Raw genomic sequence first — 16,727 nt, forward strand, 5'->3', positions numbered from 1 at the left:
ACTGTGTCTACTGCACCAGCTCCACAGCACATGGTAGGACGAGGCACGCTCTGGATGCAGCAGCCCACGTGAAGAGCCTGGCTTCATTGTTTTCCATCTTACTTCCAACTTGAGGATGTAACAATTCCTATGCCTCACAGGGTTTCAATAAATGAGAGCTATTATTCTTATCTAATAAATGAAGGCTTCACTTCTAAATTATTTTTTAAAATGATCTCATATTGAGTAACTCTTACAAGCAGGTCCACTGTGAGATGCTGGAAAGCACAAAATTATGGGTAAGACATGTGTGCACATGTACACACACACACACACACACACACACACACACACACGGGGGGGGTAGAGAGACAGGCAGACAAGCAGACAGGCAGACAGACAGACAGAAAGAAATGAGAGGCTGCAGATGTGAGCCCAGGTACAGAAGAGTGGGTGATGACTTTAATCCAGGACCTAAAAAGACCTCATAAAAACAGCATGAACTTACATTTCAGAAATGACAAAATTTCCAGTAGACAAAGAAGGAAGGGAGTTTTGGGTGGACTGAATCTATGAGAAAAGTCTAGAGCTCACCACAGTTCCAACAAGGGAAGAAAGACACTGTGTTAAAGCAAGGGCAAAACACAAAGTGCTCTGCCCCACACCATGGCTGGCTGAGGAGGGCTGCCTGCCTGCTGCCAGGGCAGCAGCTCTTCACTGACTCTGGGGTCTCAGGTGAGAGTGGCTGTGAGGACACAGTCAAACTGCACCAGTGCTGAGCAGGCCCAGCCCACGATGGGGGACAGAACCACAGGTACTCACCAGCACTACATTCATGGGCCACTAGGTTGAGGACTTCCACAGCTGCTGGGCACTGTTGTATGAATTCTTCACAAAATAAGCTGTCTTCCAACAGCTGGGCCATGACCAGGCATGCTCTTAATGTTAAAAGATTTATATTTTGAAGATATCAATCAATGTTTTTTCCTCAAAAGTTAACTGTGAAAAACATTTCAATCATCTCTGCCCCCTCATTGGTGATCCCTGCTTTTTCTACAGGGCAACATGGGCACAAGGGTTCATCCAATGTCATATGGAAAACCTGTGAACAACTACATCTGCACTGGGCATGTGCAGCTGTCTAGAACCATCCCTAGGGGGCACAGCATGACAAGTCCTTCCATGCCGTCCACTGCATCAGGTATTAAGAAGTGGATTAAACATGACTGAATTACATGACAAGTGCTGGGGATGCCATTATACATGAAGGCTGGCACATTAACAGATTTGAATTTAAGGGAGGGTGGCGTAACGTTTGTCACATGGTAACCATGTGGCTGCAGGGACAAGGTCTGTTAGCCAGAAGACACAGGCAGGTGAGAAGCCTTCCACCCCCTCACCCCCACAGCTGGGGACAGCTGCTCTGATTTCTCACACTTGACTCAACACATGTCTCAGAACCATTTTGTCAGAAAGAGAAACTTGTTACTCTTATTTAAGGGGGAAATAAATGTACTTTGGGAAGACTTGCTTCTTTTTCCCATACCAGCACCCAGTGTGTCCTGGTTTTCTGGGTATCACTGTGGAAAGGGAGGGTGAGATAGATACTGTGGCCTTAGTCACCTTACAAAGTGGCAGAATTAGCTGGTTGTGGTGGTGCACATTTACAATTCTAGGGAGTTGGGAGACAGAGCTAGGACTGGGGTTTGAAGCCAGCCTGGGCAGAAAAGAAAGTGAGATCTTTTTTAAAAAACAAAACAAAACAAGAAAGCCAGGTATGGTGGTGCATGCCTATGATACCAGCTATTCAGGAGGCAGAAGTAGGAGAACAGAGGTCTGAGGGCAGGCCTGGTCAAAAGTACCTGTCTGAAAAACATGTAGTAGCAAAACTGGCTGCCAGTGTGGCTCAAGTGATGGAGGGCTTGTCTAGGAAGCACAAAGCCCTGAGTGAGTTCAAACCCCAGTACTGCCAAATGACAACACGGAAAGAAGTGACTGTTATTCCTGCAATAGAACAAGAGGGGCAGCGGTGCCTATATGTTCCATACAGCACACTGCCAATGTTTACTGCTGACTTGACTTCATTGTGAAGTGAGAAAACTATCCGGGAATCACTGACTGGAGAGCAGAATACAACTCAGTGGTTGCTTCTCACTGGCCTGAGCCTTGGGGCCCGGGGAGAGGAAGGGAAAGGGGCAAGGAGGGCCCATCCAGTAGCTCTGCCTCCTCTCTGTCCTTCCTCCACATGCAGGTGACCTGGGGAAGGGCTCACCTTGTTCTGATTTCAGCTAGGAGACGTACAACTGCCATCACAGGTGCTGCCCCATCTCCTGTGGCAGGAAGGGAGGTGTGGATAGAGAGACTTCCCTCCTGAGGGAACAACATAGACTGGACGGCCTGCACTACCTTCTCGGTGATAGACAGCTTGTGAAGAGGCAGTGCCTGAGGGGTGGAGGGAGCAAAAGTCACAGTTGACTTGTTAGTGTATAGGAAACAAAGGTATTAGCATTATCCAGAATTCTTAGTATTTCAATGAAATAATCATCATAGAAAATTGCAAGCCAAATCAAAGCTATCAAAAACAGGGCTGGGAGTTTAGCCTAGTGGTAGAGTGCTTGCTTAGCATGCAGGAAGACCCAGGTTCAATTCCTTGGTGTCACATACATAGAAAAAAGCTGGAAGTGGTGCTGTGTCCCAAGTGGCAGAGTGCTATCCTTGAGAAAAGCCCAAGGACAGTTCTCAGGCTCTGAGTTCAAGCCCCAGGACTGGCAAAAAAAAAAAAGCCATCAAAAACAAATATACTACATAGGGGAGAGGGTGGGGTGAAGTGTGTGTGTGTGGAATGTAATGCCCTGTAATCTCAGTTACTTTCTGGAGATCAGAAGCGTCTTTTAGTTCAAGGCTAATCTGGGCCAAAAGTAAGCAAATCTCTTTCTCAAACAATAATTGATGTGGTGGTTCATTCCAACTATGCAGGAAGCCAAACTTGGAGGGTCATGTCCTAACCTGCCTAGGCATAAATGGAAGACCCTATATTAAAAGTAACTAAGGGAAGCCAGGCACGGTGGCTCACACCTGTAATCCTAGCTACTCAGGAGGCTGAAATCCGAGGTTCAAAGCCAGCCTGGGCATAAAAGTCCTCAAGACTCTTATCTCCAATTAACAACCAGCAAACTGGAAGTGGTGCTGTGGCTCAAGTGGTAGAGCACTATCTTTGTCCTCAGGGAAAGCACCTAGGCCCAGAAATGAAAATGAAAATAAAAAAATAAGGCAAAGACTGCTGAGGGTTCTATGCAGTAGCATCTTCCTAGCAAGGATGAGACCCTGAGTTCAAATATATATACAGTAACAGCAATGTTATGATTAAATACTTAAAACCAATACTTAAATATATCACAAGTAAAATGGAAGACCCCTATGCCTTTGTGCTTGTCTGACAGGCACAGGATCATTGCTCATTTCAGTACAGTAATAATTTGCAGTGACATTTTACCATACCTCTGATCTGGGAACACAGAGTCTAGACAATGGAATGGTCAATGTGTCTGATGCCTGCGAAGTCTTTCGACAGTCGATGGGTGGGAATCTGACAGTAGCTATGCCTTCCTGCTCATTGATAGAAGCCACGACTCCAATGCTTCCTGATATCCCTCTACCTAAAACCTGTAGACAGAGGTGTATTAGCACTGTCCACCTGCTCATGTGCAAGCAGAGATCCAAAGTGAAAACTGGAAGAATCCATTACTGTTGTCCTTATCTGTGCTATAGTAATCCTTTATCCTAGTGTGAATGTTAAGCCCAGATATCTGAGCACATATGAAAACAGATCCATGACATTATAGCTAGGTGATTGCAGGGCGTATCATTGCAAACCTTCAATTCTAAACCACTAACAACGTTACTGCCATTATAGGACACAAATACTGTATTTAACATACCATATTTCATTAGTTCCTCAATAATGCACAGTATATTGTGCAATCAAAATCATGAGCTTTTTAGATTTGTCACTTAGCTTAAAGGACCAAGGTCCTATCCAACTTGCTGAATGGGACTTGTCTTAACCAATGGCTGGGTAGCTGGGGTGGGTGGGGCAGGGTGACTGGTTACCTGAACCTCAGATCCAATCTTGATAGTCTCCTTAAAACCTCCCAGGGCACACAATGCAGCCACGGCTTGGCGTGCAATTCTCTGAAGTTTGGCCAGTTTTCTGCCACTGCTGCTGCCATTTTCTAGAATACTTTCTGCATATTTCCCCAGCTGTGGAATGTACATCAATGCCCGAGACAGAACCTATGCAGAAGAAGATATCAAGGATGATTAAGTATCCATAAGGTCCCGAGGTATACCAAAGGCATTCTGGATTTAGGAGGGACTGAGAACTATGAGGTAAGGTATTTCTCTCCAACATGCACCTTATATGTAATCAGAAAAAAACTGGAAATAATACAATCACAAAATGTAGGAGAATCAAAAACCTGTTATTAAAGATAATTAAAGAAACTCAGGAGGCTGAGATCTGAGGATCACAGTTCAAAGCCAACCCTGGCATGAAAGTCCATGAGACACTTATCTCCAATTAACCACTAGAGAACTGAAAGTGGTGCTGTAGCCCAAGTGGCAGAACACTAGCCTTGAGCTGAAGAACTCAGGGACAGTGTCCAGGCCCAGAGTTCAAGCTCCACAACTGACAACAACAACAACAACAAAAAGAAGCAATCACGGGGCCGGGAGTTTGGCCTAGTGGTTAAAGTGCTTGTCTAGCATGCACGAAGACCTGGGTTCGATTCCTCGGTACCACATACATAGAAAAAAGCCAGAAGTGGTGCTGAGGCTCAAGTGGTAGAGCTCTAACCTTGAAAAAGTCCAAGGACAGTGCTCACGCCCTGAGCTCAAGCCCAGGACTGGCAAAAAAAAAAAAAAAAAAAAGAAGCAATCACCTTTAGATATATTATAAGTGGTCTTTTGAAAAACGATAGTGGAAATGGGGACAAACACATAAGAAGGAATATCAATCTGGTGAATACAACTGTATCCCCTCTATACATTTAAATAAATAAATAAATAAATAAATAAGGAAAACGATCATAGAAAGGAGAACCAGTACAGAGCTCTGATTCTGGGCAGCTGGACTACTTGCTGACAGAGGACTCAGGCAGTGGACTTGCACAGAGGCTGTCATAGGGCCTCCAGAGCACACTGTATGTGACCTCCAAGACACATGCCAATACCAGGCTAACATCAAAAAGAAGAAACAAGGCTATCATTCCTTCTCTGAGGATACTGTCCTAGACTCTATAAAATTAGAACCATCAGGACAGGAGACAAATAGGAACAGAGTTCAGGCTACTCACTCAAAGCAAATGCTGGGGAAAATGTTAACGGGTATATCTGACTCTTCTACTAAAATGTCCCTTGTGCTGGCCATGGTGGCTCACACCTGTCATCCTAGCTACTTGGGAGGCAGAGCTCTGAGGATGGAGGTTCAAAATCAGCCTGGGCAGCAAAGTCCCTGAGACTTATCTCAAATTAACTATCAGAAACCAGAAGTAGCGCTGAGACTCTAAGTGGTAGAATGTTAGCCTTGAATGAAGAAGCTCAGGGATAGCACCCAAGCCCTGAGTTCAAGCCCTATGCCAGGACTGACCAAAACACACACACACACACACACACACACACACACACACACACACGCACACACACAAACACACACACGCACACACACACACACGCACACACACACACACACACACACACACACACACACACACACACACACACACACACACTCCCCCTTGCTACGCAGGATTCTAATGTGGTGCCTGCTCAGTTGATTCTAATGTGGTGTCTGCTCAGTTAATCAGCAACCCCACACTGACCTTTTCTGCCGTTGTGGTCCATATTTGAGCAGCATTTGATTCAGGTGCCATTAGCAAGCTGTGCAACAGGGCAATCACTTCTGCGGCCATGCTATTTGCCACATGCCCACTGATAAACGGGCGGACCGGGTCAGTCCTGCAAGTGTCCACACAGAAGGCTTGTCAATACTAGTGACAGCTCCAAGTATATCACCACACACATGAAAAAATGGAAGATTTACCTGGCAAGCTCAGAGTTCCTTTCTCGGCAGATGGAAGTTTGGGCAGTTTTTTTCTTGTCACCCGTAGACAGTCCACTCACAGTCTCAGCGTTGATGGCTTCCACTGGTGGCCCAACGCTGACAATGAGGCCTGACTGTGCCCATTTGGTCGCTTTCCGCAGGGCGGCTGCAGCCTCTTCTGTAATGACTTCACAACAGCCACCCTGGGGGCAGTTTAAGACGTTACTCATTTTACTTCTCCCAGCTACATGCCCTTTAAATCTCTTCCCCATTACTGAAGCAAGTCAGGCTCACTTAAAAAATTCAAACTATCTTGTGTAGGATGTTAATTTCCCATGCATGTCTGAGATAACTGTGAGTCCTTTAGATTTGTACATGCAAATTTTGATTTTCAGGGCCTGGGAATGTGAGTTAGTGGTAGAGTGCTTGCCTAGCATGCATGAAGCCCTGGGTTCAATTTCTCAGTACCACATAAACAGAAAAAGCCAGAAGTGGCAGCGCTATGGCTCAAGCGGTAGAGTGCTAGTCTTGAGTAAAAAAAAAAATACACTGCCCGGGCCCTGAGTTCAAGCCCCAGGACTGGCAAAAACAAAACAAATTCTGATTTCCATAATTATAGATTCTACTATATACCTTTGTACTTTGCTTTCAGTACTTTTCAATTTACCATATACTATTGTTATAGTTGCATAGTATTTCATATTCAAATATATGAATTTCATCAATAAATTTGTTATTTATGGGTAGATATATTTCATTTTATTTATTTATTTATTTATTTATTTTTGTGGGCCATGGGGCTTGAACTCAGCCTGGACATTGTCCCTGAGCTTTTCAGCTCAAGGCTACTGCCCTACCCGTGGGCCTAGGCATTGTCCCTGAGCTTTTCAGCTCAAGGATACCATGCTACCATTAAGCCAAGCCCCACTTCCCATTTTTTAGAGGTTAATTGGAGATAAGAGTCTCAGGTCCTTTTGTGCCAGGACTGGCTTTGAACCTTGATCCTCAGATCTCAGCCTCCTGAGTAGCTAGGATCACAGGCGTGGCCACCGTACTGGCTCCATTTTGTTTTTCAAACAAAATGCTGAAGAACATGCTATTTGTTTATTTTTGGTCACCTGAGAAGTTTATTTCTCCTCACTTTGACACTAATGGGTACTTATATTTTATGTCTTTATAAATTATTTGTCTATAATCCTAAATCTATTGTTCTCTTAGCAACCTTTTACCACTTTGTAGTCTCAAAACTATTTGTAGGCTTTAAAGAGCAAAGAAAAAGTTGTAAGTAAAAAATAGAAGTTTTCCCTTCTTCCCTTCCTCCCTCCCATGCTTCTTTCCTCTTTTCCTTCTACCTTCCCTCCCTCCTTCCCTTCCTCCCTTCTTTACCTGTCCTGGGGCTTGAACTCAGTTTACTGGAGATAACAGTCATAGACTTTGGGGCTGGGAGCATGGCCTAGTGGTAGAGTGCTTGCCTAGCATGTATGAAGACCTGGGTTCAATTCCTCAGTACCACATACATAGAAAGAAGCTGGAAGTGGTGCTGAGGCTCAAATGGTAGAGCTCTAGCCTTGGAAAAAGCCCAAGGACAAAGCTCAGGCCCTGAGTTCATGGCCCAGGACCGGCAAAAAAAAAAAAAAGTCTCTTACAGACTTTCCTGCTCAGACTGGCTTGGAACTTCTCCGATCTCAATATCCTTAGTAGTTAGGATTAGAGATGTGAGCCACCAGGGCCCAACTTGTCTCTCTCTCTTTTTCCCTTCTCCTTCCCTCCCTTCCTTTTTTTTTTTTTGACAATCCTGGGGCTTGAACTCAGGGCCTGAGCACTATCCTTGGGGCTTTCCTCAAGGCCAGCGCTCTATCATTTCCACAGCTTTTTCTAGCCACAGCACCACTTCCAGCTTTTTCTATATATGTAGTACTGAGGAAGTGAACCCGGATCTTCCTACACGCTAGGCAAGCACTCCCAACAATAGCCACTAGGTCAAAGTCCCTCCCCCCCCCGCCCCCTTTTTTTAAAGACAGGGTCTCATTATGTTGCTCAGTCTTGTCTTGAACTTATGACCCTCCTGTATCAGCCTACTGAGAAGCTGGAACTACAGATACCTGCTACCATACCTGTCTGTATTTATTATTTTTTTTTTAAGATTTTTTTTTTCTGAAAGTCTAAAGCATGGCAAAGGCTCTTTCATCGCCAGCTCCCCTGTGAGGAATACCTTGGTCATATCTCGATCCATCTTCACAACTTTCTCCATGTTGGCTCCAGTGCCGAGTCGGAAGGGCCGCCCTTCTGAGCTACTACAAATGGGAAGGGAGGCAGTGAGCAGCCATGAGGGCAATGCTTATGGACACATGTTGCTAGACAACCCAGTCAGGATCAGCCTGTTCTGAGATGCTAAAACTGGCTTTTAAAATTCCTAGTGGAGGCCAGGTGCATGGGAGCGTGGCCTAGTGGGATTGTGCTCGCTTAGCATGCACGAAGCCCTGATTTCAATTCCCCGGAACCACATCCATAGAAAATTCAAGACAAAGTGGTGCAATGGCTCAAGTGGCAGGGTGCTAGCCTTGAGCAAAAAGTATCCAAGGAGAGTGCCCAGGCCCTGAGTTCAAACCCCAGGACTTCATAGTGGGCTGGGGGCATGGCTCGAGTGGTAGAATATGGAAAGCCCAGAGTTCAACCTGTAGTACTAAATAAATAAGTCAATCCAGAGAAACAGGCTTCATTTTCCAAAAAGGGAATAACTTATTACTGCATAATTAGAGGACTTTTAGAACGACAAACAACAGCTATTTCTGGCTGTGGTGAAGCTCTAAGAAGCCATGCGAAATGATGACTAGAGGGGTGCTCTGAGCCAGCTGCAGTGACAGCCTGATGCAGGAAGCACCCAGAGAGCTCCCTCAGTCTCACGGGAAGGGGGCGGGGCACGGCGCAGGGGTGGATCGGGGTTGTGACAGCAGCAAGATCGCTTTTCCCTGTTTAGTTACACCGCTGCCCCATCTCCCCAACAAGCTCTCCAAATGTCTTTCACCAGACCTGGCTTGTAATTTTGACAATGGTAAAAAAAGATCCTGGATTACTCTGCCTAAACCTAACCTGCTATGACCTTATACAAGTGAGGCCCTAGTGCCTAGTGCTTTTGGCTGCCATCTTGGCTGACAGTGGATTCATTATGAGGATGACAACAGGGCCAGCGCCCTCATTCTCCTCACACAAATACCTTGTGCTGTGTGGCAGGCCTTCCTGCTGCCCCAGATGCCACTAGCAAGGCTTTGCGGGTTTATGATATACTTGAATGATAATATTTTTGCTTCCTGTTGAGCAATCCTATCAGTCATATGTCAAGGAATTAGGTTTTTTTTTTTTTTTTTTTTTTTTTTTTTTTTGCCAGTCCTGGGCTTGAGCTCAGGGCCTGAGCACTGTCCTTGGACTTTCTAAGGCTAGAGCTCTACCACTTGAGCCTCAGCACCACTTCCGGCTTTTTTCTATATATGGTACCGAGGAATCGAACCCGGGTCTTCATGCATGCTAGGCAAGCACTTTAACCACTAGGCCAAACTCCCGGCCCAAGGAATTAGTTTTAAAAAGTGTTTCCTCTTTCTTCCCTTCCCACTAAATCTGCTGATGACTGAAAGGGCAACACCTGAAACCCAGCTGCATGATTCCTTGAACAGACAAGGCCTGGTGTGAGTGCCCAGCAGACACAGGCAGCAGCACACCTCAGGGAAGTCCTGACGTAGGCTTAGAGCTTGGGCCAGAGGTCGAGATCTGGATTCCAGTTCTGCTTCACTTTCTTTTTGTGTCCTCAGGGGTCACAGTAGTGATATGGAAGACCTGAGACATGGAGGAGCCACCGACACGAAGTGTGGCTGTCACTATACTCACCTTAGCAATGGCTGGAGGACTTCATGGGAGGACTGGTCTTCCCGCTTGTGAATAAAGATGGAGAGCTTGCCATCCACTGCTTCACTCTCTTCTCCAGGATCCTTATCTCCTTTTAAAGAATTCTTGGGACTTGTTTTTGTCAGCGTGGTGTCGGGTTCAGAAGCAGTTGGGGATAGAACTGTCTGACATCCTTAAAACAAAAACCAAAGCCCATTCAGAAAAAGTACACTACTGCCTGAGAGTTTCCCAATGTACAAGAGCTCAGTCAAGGAAGCTCTCATATACTCCCTGCCTCCCCCTTTTGTCTCCCTCCTTCCTCATAGGACCAGGAAGGGAGCTATGCAACCCTCCAGTCAGAAGCTCCTCACCTGGGACTACATAGTCTGCCAGTTTAGCTAAGAGCAGGGAGGCAATCTTGGAAGCAGGATCGCTAGGATCCTCCTGCTCGCTGTTCAGAGATGGGACAGAATAGCTCCAAGGTGGGAGTTCCACATTCCCGCAGTCCTCCACACTCATCAGAGGCAGGGCTGCTCGACACAGCTGGAGAATGATCAGGACCAGCTTTGGAGATGGCCGCTGGTCGAGCAGTAGGGAAAGGAGTTTGGACACACATGCTGGCTGGCTCAGGATGGCTTTTCCTATGTGGCTCCTGTAAAGGGAGCAAGAAGAGGTCACAACCTAGACTGGAGGGGCTGCCGGCAGTCATGTAGAACCAAGAGCTTCCTGGATGACCTTAAACGAATGGACTTGGCACTTTCTATAAAGGAGGGCCAAACATTTATGTGGTGAGGAGGGGCTTGAATTCAGGGCTGGGCTCTGTCCCTGAGTTCTTTTTGCTAATGGTGAGTATTCTGCCACTTTTAGAGTCACAGTGTCACTTCCATTTTCCTAGTGGTTCATTGGAGAAAAGTATCTCGTGGACATTCCTGCCTCAGCTAGCTTTGAACCATGATCCTCAGATCTCAGCCTCCTGAGTAGCTAGGATTATAGGTGTAAGCCACCAGTGCCAGGCCCGAGCCAAACATTTGGTTAGTATTCACAACTAATCAGAGACACTCTGATTTTCTGATCTATATCTCCAATGGGCATCTTGGATTCAGTATTTCATAGAGGATAAGAATATACCACCTAAGCTGGTCATTAACAGTCATTCCTTCATAATGTGTATCTCAAGGCCCAGGCTTGCTTCAAGACTTGCCATGGCTGACCTGTTATCTCCCATGAAGATGTAATGGGCCTGGCAGGAGCCTGAGAACACACTAGAGGATGAAGACAAACAGTGGGCTTCAGGTTCATACCAGAGGTATTAAATCAACATGGAGCCATTCATGATTAAGGACAGAGAATGAGAGGGTGAGCTGATTCAGGCTCCAACTCATCCTGTTTTGCTAGGGATGGGAATATTGGGTGGTGGAATGCTAGCACATTTGCTCTCAACACTGCTATCAGCAAGTCCCCTAGAAAACGCTCACATTTTAGCCCTAATATTCTGTGAGTCCATTCTCTATTGATTTTCTTAAAGCAAGGCAGGATGTCAAAAGGGCCTAAAATTTGGATGTTTAAAAAGATAGCCACCAGCAAAAGGCAGCCCAGTTACTCAAGGGGAAATAAGCTTTTCTCTAGGCTTCCAAACCTTGAAAGGTCGTTGAGAAGGCTCAGAGCGTCCTGCAGAGCATCGTTCCCAGCAGCTTGATTGCCACAGCACTCAGTTGCTCGAGCAAGATGGTTAGTGAGGAGGCTAGACACCTGGCGGGCTAGGCCCGAGTGCACAGCCTCTGTGGAGCCACCTTCAGAGTTAAAGGAAGAAAAGGAAGAGGACAGTAACTAACTATGGAAGTCAGTCTTCTTCCTGTGTCCTCCCCTAGACTCATCTCCTCTTTTTTTATTGTTGTTGTGTCAGTGTTGGCATTTGAACTCAGGGCTTTGCTCTCTTGCTTAGCCTTTTCTGCTTATGGCTGGTACTCTTATCACTTAGGCCATCCTTCCACTTCTGGCTTTTTCCATGTAAGTAGAGATAAGTGTTTTAGATCTGTCTGCCTGGCCTGGCACCAAACTGTGATCCTGAGATGTCAGCCTCTTTTTTTTTTTGTTGCCAGTCTTGGGGCTTGAACTCAGGGCCTGGGCACTGTCCATGAGCTTCTTTGGCTCAAAACTAGCACTCTACCACTTGAGCCACACCACTTCCAGCTTTTTTAGTTTATGTGGTACTGAGCTTCATATATTTGAAGCAATCACTCTACCACCAAGCCATGTTTCCAGCCCCACAGATCTCAAAAGGGCTGTTGCCATGGCTCATTCATAACAGGTAGAGTACTACCTGTTATGAATGAAGTCCTGGGTCTATTCCTAATCTAAGAGGAAGGGAAGAGAAGAAAAGGAAGGGGAGGAAATATGCAACTGCATAATCATTTCCTAAAAATACTTCTGTGGAAACTGTTAGCAGTGTTGACCAAGAGATAAACTGCCTTCTCAGTTTTCTGAGGCCCTCTCCTCTCTAGAAAGCTTAGACACAGTGCCACAGACACTGTTAAGATTTTACAGAGCCACATAGATGACAAAGCCCTTGTGACATGGTCCACTGGTGAAGCCTGAGTAAGTGTAGCAGAGCCTTCCCCTGCACACCACAAACACATCACAGCCTGTTAGGACAAAAGAAGTGTTAGAAGGGGGAGTTCACTCCTCACCTTCCTCTTTCTCCCACTCCACACAGCGGTTGGCCAGCACCTGGAAGGCAGCCCAGGCCATAGTGGCTACCTTCTGCTTCTTGGTCTGTTTCTCACTGGAGCTGGACTCAGTCTGACTGCTCAGGCTGCACAGTCGGTCCATGAGCTGCACAAGGCCGCTGCGGACCAGGCACTTCTCTTCGCTCCTGGCAAAGGTGCACAGCACAGATGAAAGAACTGGACAGTCCCAGGAAAACTATCAGGAAGGTTTGAATTATTATCTTTGCCTACAACTGATGACACTACCACATGCAAATAACACAAAACTAGTTTGCTTCTTTTTTCTCTTATTGTTCTTGCTTGGCAGGTGTTCTACTGCTGGGCCACACTCCCAGCCCTTGTTTTGCACTGGTTATTTCTGAGATAGTTTTTAGCTGGGGTGACGGCCATGTGTCACCATGCCTAGCCTCTTCCACTGAGATGGACTCTCAAGGACTCTTTCTGCCCAGGCTGACCCAGAACCCTCATGCCCAGGATCCCACATTCCTGTTTGACTGGGAAGACAGGCACTTGCCATCACACTCAGTTATTGGTTGAGAAGGGGTCTTGGGAACTTATTTCCCAGATTGACTTCAAATCTCAATCCTCAATCCTCTCTATTTTAATCTCTCATGTGGCTAGGATTACAGGTGTGAACCTCTGACTTTTTTTTTTTCTTTTGGTTGGTTGTGGGGCTTGAACTCTGGACCTAGGCACTATCCCTGAGGTCTTCAGCTCAAGGCTACTGCCCTACCACTGGGCCTGGGCGTTGTCCCTGAGATCTTCAACTCAAGGCTACTGCCCTTACCCTTGTGCCACAGCACCACTTCCGGTTTTCTAGTAGTTAACTGGAGATAAGAGTCTCATGGTGGCCGGGAGTTTGGCCTAGTGGTAGAGAGCTTGCCTAGCATGCACGAATTCCCGGGTTTGATTCCTCGGTATCACATACATAGAAAAAAGCCGGAAGTGGTGCTGAAGCTCATGTGGTAGAGTGCTAGCCTTGAGAAAGTCCAAGGACAGTGCTCAAGCCCTGAGCCCAAGCCCAGGACTGGCACACACACACACACACACAGACACACACAGACACACACACACACACACACACACACACACACACACACACACACACACGCACACAAAAAGAGTCTCGTGGACTGTAGTGCCCAGGCTGGCTTTGAACCTTGATCCTCAGATCTCAGCCTCCTGAGTAGCCACCTGGCAACATCTGACTTCTTACTAGATTTTTTTTAGCCAGTCCTGGGGACTGAACTCAGGGCATGAGCACTGTCCTTGGGCTTTCCTCAAGGTTAGTGCTCTACCACTTGAGCCATAGCACCAATTCTGGCTTTTCTATATATGTTGTACTGAGGAATTGAACCCGGTCTTTGTGGATGCTAGGTAAGCACTCTACCACTAGGTCAAACTCCCAGCCCCTAACATCTGACTTTCTTATAATGCCAATTTCCTTCATATACAAAGAACCTCAACTTCTGGCTTGCCAATATAATACTGCAAAAGCTTCTATAATAGAAAAAAAATTATCGAGCCAGGCACGGTGGCTCACACCTGTAATCCTAACTACTTAGGTGGCTGAGATCTGAGGATAAAGGTTCAAAGCCAGCCCGGGCACAAAATGACCTGACACTGGGATAGGGTGGTAGCCTTGAGCTGAAGAGTACAGGGACAATGCCTAGGCCCAGGCGTAGGGCAGTAGCCTTGAGCTGAAGAGCTCAGAGATAGTGTACAGGCTGAGATCAAGCAACATGACCCCCCCCCCCCACAAAAACTTATCAACTGATAGTAGCCTCTGAAGAATTATTCCACAAGTGCCTGACAACTCAAACTAGTAATTAAAATAAATACAGCTGTGTAAAAATTTCCACCAAATATGCAAGTAATTTCCTAGGGGGTTTGCTCTGAGGAGGCATCTCCTAAGATTCCTTGACCTTCTTCATCTTCACAGTGTGCTTTAATCCTGTCAGCAGAGTTTAGCCAATAAGCAAATTATGTAAGAACTTTATGTGTTTGATAGGAGGAAAACTTGGTTAAGTGAGTACTGGATACTGAAAGTAAAAAGAAAAATCAAGTTTTATACACATGATGATACCTGTGCAAAATTGTCTGGGGAGTATAGCATATATGGGAAAGGCTGTGTTCTGTGCTCACCTGGTATAAGGAATGGTACATAAGAGTCCAATGCTGTTGGCGCATGCGATCGGATAACGAGCACACAAAGACACAACCGAGGTCATGGTCTCCCCGAAGGCTTCTTGGACCTGTTCCACCATCCCACCACAGGTGAGCTCTTCAATTCTGTGAAACAAACCAAAGTACAGGCCTCCTGAACATGTCCATGACACAGAGAGTGACAAGGGGAACAGAGGAGTTCCTTTGAGAAGCCCAGGACATCAGGATGGATCCCACACTGAAGGGACACCAGAGCATACCACACTCAGTGTCATAAACTATATATTACATGAGACCATCAGGCAGGGTGTCTATGTGTGCCTGGATACAGCGGTCCACATTCAAAAACAAGTCTGCAAACTAGTGATGGGTTAAGTTAAACAGGGTTCTGTACTTTCAAGTATGTTTCTGTTTGTTGTTGTTGTTGTTTTTTAAGAGTATGTTTGATGGAAGTGGTGCTGTGGCTCAAGAGGTAGGGCAATAGCCTTGAGCTGAAGAGCTCAGGGACAACACTCAGGTCCCACAACCAACAACAAAAACAAAAACAAAAAAAAAAAGAGTATATTTGGTAAAGCTTATGGACACAGTGTTTCTGAGAACCATGTTCAGTAAACCATTCAACATACAATACTCAGCGCTAGATTGTAATCACAGATGCATTAAAAGAGATAACCAAGGCCCACCTAACTCAGCTAATGTACTTCTCAAGGTCATGCTCCAATTATTAGTGGCGTCTGAGAGCCCAGTTGATGTGAGGCAGACCTTTGCAACATAAAAACACAACATGGGGGCCGGGAGTTTGGCCTAGTGGCTAAAGTGCTTGCCTAGCATGCACAAAGACCTGGGTTCGATTCCTCGGTACCACATACATAGAAAAAAGCCGGAAGTGGTGCTGAGGCTCAAGTGGTAGAGCTCTAGCCTTGAGAAAGTCCAAGGACAGTGCTCAGGCCCTGAGCTCAAGCCCAGGACTGGGAAAAAAAAAAAACAAACACAACATGGAGCCTGGCACAGTGTCCCTCGCCTGTAATCCTAGCTACTCAGGAGATCTGAGGTTCAAAGCCAGCCCAGGAACTAAAGAACATGAGACTCTTATCTCCAATTAACCACTAGAAAACAGGAAGTGGGGCTGTGGCTCGAGGGGTAGGGTGGTAGTCTTGAGCTGATTAGCTCAGGGACAACGCCCAGGACGAGTTCAAGCCCCATGATCCACAAACACACACAACATGGACTGATCCTATAGCAATTAATATAATAACTGAGAATAGAAACTCAAAGATTTACAATATTATGTTTTTATAGTAGCAAAAATAAAACTGAGACAATGTTTAAAAATAGGGGATTTGTTAAGGAGTAAGAGCCTTCTTGAGGAGAGGATGAAGCAACAGCAGAAACAACTGACCTGGGTCCTCCCTGGAGGACCATCGTCACTGGCCCCACCAGGTGAGTCACTCCTCCAACCCGCACTGCAGCCGTCAGCAATTCACGCATGTGCACCAGGGCCTGCTTGCGCGTGTTCCCTCGCCGCCACCTTGTCTGTGCAGCCAGAAGAAAGCTGCTGCTGGATACCTGAAACACATGAGAACGAAGTTCCTGACTGCTGACTGCCACGAGCCCCACCATGGCATTCCTCTGAGGACTGCAAAACGTCACCTACTGCCTGGTCAGGGTTGGTGCCAATGAAAGCGAAGAGCTGCCCCAGCAGGACACTGTAGGTGGGTTTGTCCCTGCTGTCCTCAATAGCGAGTGACTGCAGGAGTGTGAAAGAGCTGCTGCGGTGGCTTGTCCCATGGCGACGCCTACAGAAAAAGTACAAGAGCAGTAGACTAGCCAGACAAGAACCACACTTGGCCAGTTGTGTTTTGCCAAATGCATTCTTCTAC

The 16,727-nt window shown here is 46.3% G+C and overlaps 1 protein-coding gene across 4 annotated transcripts in view; it reads right to left on the reverse strand.

Moving 5' to 3' along the window:
* Hectd4 (HECT domain E3 ubiquitin protein ligase 4) overlaps window positions 1–16,727 on the reverse strand; it is a 117,156-nt gene that overhangs the window by 30,592 nt on the left and 69,837 nt on the right. For all 4 annotated transcript variants that reach the window (XM_090320122.1, XM_090320120.1, XM_090320121.1 and 1 more), the window contains 14 exons: window positions 16,502–16,643; window positions 16,247–16,413; window positions 14,827–14,973; window positions 12,643–12,827; window positions 11,592–11,745; window positions 10,327–10,607; window positions 9,959–10,148; window positions 8,292–8,373; window positions 6,080–6,282; window positions 5,859–5,994; window positions 4,090–4,272; window positions 3,478–3,642; window positions 2,252–2,421; window positions 802–917 (listed from right to left, as the gene is read on the reverse strand). In XM_090320122.1, the coding sequence (XP_090176248.1) occupies window positions 802–917; window positions 2,252–2,421; window positions 3,478–3,642; window positions 4,090–4,272; window positions 5,859–5,994; window positions 6,080–6,282; window positions 8,292–8,373; window positions 9,959–10,148; window positions 10,327–10,607; window positions 11,592–11,745; window positions 12,643–12,827; window positions 14,827–14,973; window positions 16,247–16,413; window positions 16,502–16,643 (2,321 nt within the window). The remainder of the gene's footprint in view (window positions 1–801; window positions 918–2,251; window positions 2,422–3,477; window positions 3,643–4,089; window positions 4,273–5,858; window positions 5,995–6,079; window positions 6,283–8,291; window positions 8,374–9,958; window positions 10,149–10,326; window positions 10,608–11,591; window positions 11,746–12,642; window positions 12,828–14,826; window positions 14,974–16,246; window positions 16,414–16,501; window positions 16,644–16,727) is intronic.

This window comes from Megascapheus bottae, chromosome 28 (genome assembly GCF_031878675.1).
Source record: "Megascapheus bottae isolate mThoBot1 chromosome 28, mThoBot2.hap1, whole genome shotgun sequence".
Lineage (NCBI taxonomy): Eukaryota > Metazoa > Chordata > Mammalia > Rodentia > Geomyidae > Megascapheus > Megascapheus bottae.